The 6,938-nt window shown below is 42.9% G+C and overlaps 1 protein-coding gene across 1 annotated transcript in view; it reads right to left on the bottom strand.

The window, feature by feature from the left end:
* Positions 1–1,147: 1,147 nt before the first annotated feature.
* The window catches only part of WDR4 (WD repeat domain 4), a gene marked incomplete at its 5' end in the record, with an annotated part of 11,932 nt that continues 6,141 nt past the window's right edge, over positions 1,148–6,938 (bottom strand). The window contains 4 exons of the mRNA XM_008941158.1: positions 1,148–1,326; positions 3,648–3,717; positions 4,614–4,797; positions 5,840–5,904. Of these exons, the coding sequence (XP_008939406.1) occupies positions 1,148–1,326; positions 3,648–3,717; positions 4,614–4,797; positions 5,840–5,904 (498 nt within the window). The remainder of the gene's footprint in view (positions 1,327–3,647; positions 3,718–4,613; positions 4,798–5,839; positions 5,905–6,938) is intronic.

Below are 6,938 nucleotides of genomic sequence, written 5' to 3'. Positions count from 1 at the left end.
CCACGGGAGTCTCATGGCGTCTGGGACACAGAGCAAGGACAAGACTAAATTTTGACTAGACATAAAGCAGCAAGTTCTGCTTCACTGCTCCAGACTTGCTATTATCAAAAGACGACTCACGTCAACAATGTCATGCACATCAGTGCAACAAATTTGAGTGCAAATTTTTCTAAGTGTGCAGATACTCCAAGGAGGACAGAGAACTATTCATGGTTCATGGGCTAATTCTGAATATTTTTTTATGGACTGTATAGATTTCTACACCTGGTTTTATGAAGTACATTATATTCCATATAGACATGGTGCCATCTGGCAGACGAAAGCATACCTTTTGTCCTATGATGAAGCAACAAGTGATCCCATAAGGCTCTTACTGATAACTTCTCAAGATGTATTTCTTGGGTAACTGCAACGTGAAATAGAGTTCTTGCTGAAAGAAGCAGAATGCAGTCCAAGTTTTGCACATACACTTTGTGTCCAATAACACAACGTTGACTGATGCCTTTTACTTTCCGGTGTATTAAATCTACTTTTGCATTTCCTTCTACAGAAATACGCCACAAACACAAAGCAGTGGATTAGAAGCTAGGCAGAATCCCTACCATATAAACTGAAAGGAACAGGTAAAACCAGAGATGGCAAAGTGTCAGCTAAAAACCTTTCATATTCAGCAAGAATTTTTGCTACACTCCCTTTCCCATAGCCAGCTACACAAAGTTATAATAACTAACAGACCTTTTAAAAAGTTAAAAAAAAACAAAAAAAACCCAGAAAACAAGCGACCCAAAAGCAACGAACAAACAAACAAAAAATCACATCAACTTTAATGCGTGCACTCCCACATGAAGAAGAGAGCCTGAACAGGGCAGGGAAAAAAAACCTCTTTGAAGGAAAATACCACCTCCAATATTCATACACCACAAGCTAGAGATTCCTAGGACTGAACCACTGACGCCTGTATGCTGCTAGAAGCTGGGGCCTATTTTAAATGCATTATCTGGTGCAAGCAGGACATTTTTGTATCAAGCTATCTTTTCAGATACCTGAATCACAATAAAAGTTTAAACTCCTCTTCCCCCATAATTCAGTTTACATTTAAAAACAGTCCACCATCAGATCAGCTCCTTTCAGGCAATGAACAACAGTGTCATAGCGATGACTCTGCAGTCTTGATCTTTTTTGTTTGTCCATTCGAGCCACACTGCAGATCCTGCCTTTTCTTTTTCTGCTGCTGTAACCTTTCCTCTTTCTTCTGTAAGTAGGCAGCCATGTTATCAAACGAAGCCTTGTAGAGACTGCTGTAGTAGCTCTCTGAGCCAACAAAACCTGCAATTGGGCAACGCAAGAACATAAGACAAGTGCTAATTCCCTTGGTGGCCTCACCAATTACTTCCTGTACTGTAGGTCTAGATTAGTGGCATTTCAACTCATTTACTGTGGCCCTGTCCACTTTATGAAATACCAGCATTTAGGCTGTGTAAGCCTGATCCGTGTTGGTAAGCACTTGTCCTGCACTCACACAGCCAAGTGTGGCCTCCATTTTTAGCCTAAAACCTTTGCACAGAGGCAAGGATACAACATTCACACAAAGAGGGCACACAGTTCTCTCTACATGATGGACTCTTGCAAAACTTGAAGGCTCCTGTTTTAAAACATCTGCTGTCACCACTTACTGTTAGACATCCCCCTGGAGCTGCTCCCCGAGGCTTAAGCCCTGCAAAGGGCACACACTACCTAACTGTGCTTAGCTGACTTGTCTCACGAAGTATTAACTTAAAAGAAGCTCAAGGAAGTAGACTCCAAACAGTGACGTCCTACTGCACATACACAGTTGTACATGTTCACCCTGGTGGTTCCGTTACATTTTCTCTGCAAGGAGATCCAGTATTTGCTAGCGTTTGGTCCTAAAGCTCTTGTGCTGCTCCACATCAAAATACATAGACCACCCTCTTATTTTTTGGTACACAAACAAATGAACCGTCCTCCACTCATGCCTTTAATTTCGAGGGTCTTGCACTCACATGGTAACCAATTTATTGGCCTTTTGCCCTGGGAGAAACTGGGTGCTGCCAGTCTGAATATCCATGCTACTCTCTACTCGATTAGTCTGCACTAAATCTTGTTGTAATTGATCCCAGAAAAAGACAGAACAAGATGTCAAACTGTTCAGCATGTACTTTGAGATCGACCTACGCATCTGAAATCCGACAGAATCATCGATCAGGGGGAACAAGTTTATAAAAGGATCAAATGCAAGCATTAAGACTGGGCTTAAACAACATAATGATTACCTTTTTTTTAAAAGAACTACCTTTTGAAACACTAATTATGCACTGCAATAAGTGCTCATCAAGTGAGCCTCCTGCTACTAATTAGCACTAATAGACCCTGTCATCTGAGCTGTCCTCCTTGCCCAGCTGCAGATGCAGCCCGCTGCCATGTACCACAGTAATTTGCTACACTGGCTAATTATGCTCAGAACCTCTTCTCTTGCCTGCTCTTTTTATTCCTCTCTTGCTCATTTTCACTCAGACCTCACACTCCTAATTATCTGCCTGGCTGTACCTATCAAGTCTGTAACATCTACATGCAAACACTGTCCCTTCTACAGGAGTGCCTGACTTCTTAGATATCAAAGACTGCAGCATCTTAATGACAGCCACAGCCTAAACCATCCAATACTAGATATGAAAGAGACTTTACATCAGCCTGCACACTCCTGCAACTCCGCCACCTACTGCGAGTTAATCACCTTGGTGGTATGACCACCAAGAACAGACCAAGAGACCCATGGGGACTGTAACACCTTTTTAAGAAGGAAGGTTCCCAGTCTCCCAGCAAAGTACAGGAGAGAGATTTCAGTTCATCAACCCTCAATACATAATATGAGACACCTACTAGCCCACACAACCCTTTTCTCTCCTGCAGCCATCACTGCCCTAATTTCAGCTTTTAAACAAAGTCGGCTGTTTTTTAAATACAAAAAGTCCTGAAAACATAGGGTGTTTCTGAGATAATAAATCATGTATTCTTTTTCTGCCAGAGATTGGAAGTATGGTAAAAATCAAAACCAAAATGAAGACACCCTGATACCAATCAAGTTCATCCCTGATGATATCATCCAGGGTCACACCCTCCAGCCACAGCAAGCTCCACAGTCTCCTTTGCCAAGGTGGACCCAAATGGCCCATCTATACAGTGAAGCTGCTCCTCTCATAGCTATCCCATTGTTACTATCAACACTGTACTCCTGATTAGTGTCACACCCAGTTAAGAGACAACAAACAGCAGTATTTGAGACCACAGCAGTAAGACAAGACTCCAGCAGCTCTGCCACAAGGTGTTTAGATACATCCCTGTGATAAGGTGTCCATACAAAACAGCTATAATGCTTTAATTCAGATCTAAAGACCTGCATTATTTTGTGGTTATGGCAACCAAATGCACTTCATCTTCTACACTAATGTGCACTTCATCTTCTACACTCATGTCCGTAACAGATGGAGTAATGAAACTGAGAAAACTGAAAGATTTCATCACTTCAACCACTGAACAGCTGAACTGACCCAAACTCAGATTTTGCTCCTAAATCTCATGCTTTAGCTGTAAAAATTGCATTCCCTGGGCCTTTAGGCCAAATTTCTCACCTTCAAACACCATACAGTTGTCTTGAAGATATTTTGACATCTTCTGTAATCCTTTGTCATCAGTTACAGTCTGGGAAAAGAGGAAATATTGCAACATATTTTGGTAATAATAAACAATCTCACGTTTCACAGCACACTGAAAAAACGTTAGAGCTGTGAGATGAGTACAGTGAACGGAGAGCAAGTGTAAGCCTGCCACTAAGTCTTTTAGGTTCCTTTTTTCCAGTACTGCTACAGAAACCAGGCCCGAGGTCATGTGTTCTGCTGAGGAAGCTTTGCAGATTGAAGGAAAAGAAAATGGATTCCCACTTACTAATCTGTGAGGGGAAAGAAATATCACAAGAACACCTAAGGGTCAAAGAAGTTTCATTTTAAACCACTTCACAACTATACCATAATTAGCTGGGGACTTACATGGATAAAAAGTGAGTTTTTCAGTTGTTTCACAGGCTAATACAGAGAACTTGAGAGCACATCCCTGGTTTTGACGGTCCTCAATGAAAAAAAAATCCCCTCGTGTTTCCAGAACGCCTTGCCCCTCAAATGATCCCTCAGAGGCAGGCACAGGGAAAGCTGTGTGGAAAGTATTCCCCAGAAAACCACAAAGGGATTTTGTTGTTTTGTAGGTTTTTTAAACAATCAAGTGCAGCACACAAAAAACACAGGCAATGAAGTACTCAGTACAAGAGGTGAGAGCCACACTGCTTGATCCCGCTATGCCAGGTGTTGGCTTGAGCAGAGAAGAGACTGGGGTTCCTAACAACCTCTCAGCAGCTCTGAGGTAAGCTGTAACCTCTTACACAGGTAAGAGAAGTAGAATGGGATGTTCATCTGTGACTTCTACTCAGTCTCAAGGTATAGAGAAGCATGCCATTTAAATTCCATGGAACACAGTTTACTCCATTTTTGTTACAGCCTCAGGACAACACAAAGCATTCATGATGTTACCATAACAAAAGTATCTACCTTCCACTCTCCATCACACGGTCTATACAACTGAAGAGGAGCTTCACTGTCTTCCTCCAAAATCCACAGGTCTCCCATTTCCTCAAATGCAATGTCCCAGATTTTATGTTTCAAAGAGATTTGTTGTCTGTAAACTAGCTGCTTGGCAATGGAATCGAGCTGAAAGATGTAGACTGTGGGAATACTTTTGAGAGGAAAAACTTAATTACCATTATTACCAAATCCACCTACAGCCATCATTGTACAGCAAACTACACACACCCACTCTAATTCCAAACGGAGCCAAAGGAAAGTTATTAGAAATTGCAAAAAATACCTTAGCACTTCAAGAGCAGTTTGCTTACATGATCTGAGGGCAAAAGCTGTAAATACTTAGCACATCCAATAGCTTTTCAAGTGTTGTATGAAAGAGAAAGCAGTCAACAATGCCTTTTCTTTAGAAGAGAAGGTCCTACGGGGAATTTAATGATTACTAAGGATTAGGTAAGTATTGCATCATAGCACATTGGCCTACTGGGATTCACTTGAAGGAACACATAGCTGAGCACCAGTCAAAATAAAACAGGAAAGGAATTACATGCTGGTGAGGGGAGAAGGGAACGAGGAGGACAGGAAAACTTGACATGGCTGAAGAATAGAACACTGGCACTGCACTCATCTCCCATCAGCACTCACTTCTCAGCTGAATGTGGGCTCTGTGTGCAGAGCTCCCTAACCTCCCTCAGGCAGGCCCCCGGTGTGGCAGGCAGGACACCCTGACATGCTCCCGAGTCCCTGACAGGACAGTGAGAGCACTGCTGAGCAGCAGTGGGCTGTGGAGCTGGCAGCAACAGCCCCGCGCAGAGCACGGCGCAGCCCCCGAGCCGGGGGACGCGGGCACGGCCCTCGGCTGACGTGAGCTCCCCTCCAGGGCCCGTCTGGAGCCCCGTGCAGGAGGCGCGACGGGGAGGCGGGTAAGGCTCCTCGCTCTGGTGAAGAGCAAGTCCTCTGAGGGGACAGGCTTCCACTTGGCAAACCTGCATTGAGCTGGGGAACCCTCGCACCCACACCAAGCACCGTAAGGACTCGGAGGCTCCCTGCAAGGCCACGGGCACGCCTGGGATGCTCAGAGGGCCACAGCACCAAGTACTGCTGGCTGGAGGAAAGTTAGGGCAGCCAGCAGGGAAAGCTGCTCGTGCCTCTGCAGGAGCAGTGATGATTTCAGCCATTTTTCTATTTATTCTTACCAGTCACAGAGAATGGCAACATAAGCACCTTGACAGCAGTAGGTGATTCTTGACACAGGGTATTTCTATTAGGAAAAGAAAAAGAAACATCCTTGTAAGTTAAGACCGTTCATGGGCAGAAAATTAATATTCCAATTTATGTCTTAGCCTTTAAAATTCAGCAGGTGTCTTAATTTACAACAAGGAACGTAACTGCCCTTAAACCACAGTCAACTCTTTTTGTACCAGCATTTACCAATTCATGAAGTTTCCCACCCTTCTCCCTTCACAGCCATCCAAACAGAGATCAAATGTAAAAGTTTGAGTCAACTACCCTTAACACACAAACTAACAGATGAAGGAAAAGTATACTACCCTCCAACATTCTCTTCTGCAATGCTAATGGCAAAAACATCAACATCAAGCCTGCTCAGCCAGGATATCACACCAGCATCTTAGAGATTATAAACACAAGCCAATTGCTGCTGTTATGTTTGTTATAAAAAGAAGACAAGTTATGCATAGTTAATATCATTGCTGCACTGTCTCTCTTTTTAACCTGTGTCTGGGTGAAGCTGTACAGCTTAACTGAAAAGATGTTCTGAAGAATAAGGCAAGACTTCCTGAGGCCACTTTCCTCATTAAAAAAAAAAATAAATTAAAAAAATTCCTGTACCAAATAACATAAAGCCCTACATCACACTCCTAATTTAGAAGACATATAGTTTTATCTGGGAGGGAATCAGAGAAATATGTTTGCTGCACAAACCATAGTACTTGGAAACACATAACAACTGATTTGAGGCTCCTTGAGTGGGAAGTAAGAAGTTGGGAAGAGCAGAGAAACTGCAAGAAGATGCCCCAGGGTGCTTTTTTTTGAAAGTATCTGTTATATAATATGAAAGACAAAACTGCAAAGGGAAAAGGCTGGTTCTCAAGTTTATTTTATAAGCAGTGTTAACACCAGCACTTCTGATTAATAAAGCTTTCCTACTAGAGAACTACTAAGTTATTGCCTTTAGGGCAGGAAAATACATCTTCTTGACACTCTGCTGGCAGAATCCAGATTCATCTTCAAATCCTCTTTCCTTTCGCCCCCTTTCCAGCCATCACCTCTTTC

This window comes from Merops nubicus, unplaced genomic scaffold (genome assembly GCF_000691845.1).
Source record: "Merops nubicus isolate BGI_N331 unplaced genomic scaffold, ASM69184v1 scaffold52045, whole genome shotgun sequence".
NCBI classification, from domain to species: Eukaryota; Metazoa; Chordata; class Aves; order Coraciiformes; family Meropidae; genus Merops; species Merops nubicus.
This window is presented reverse-complemented; position numbering and strand designations above follow the sequence as displayed.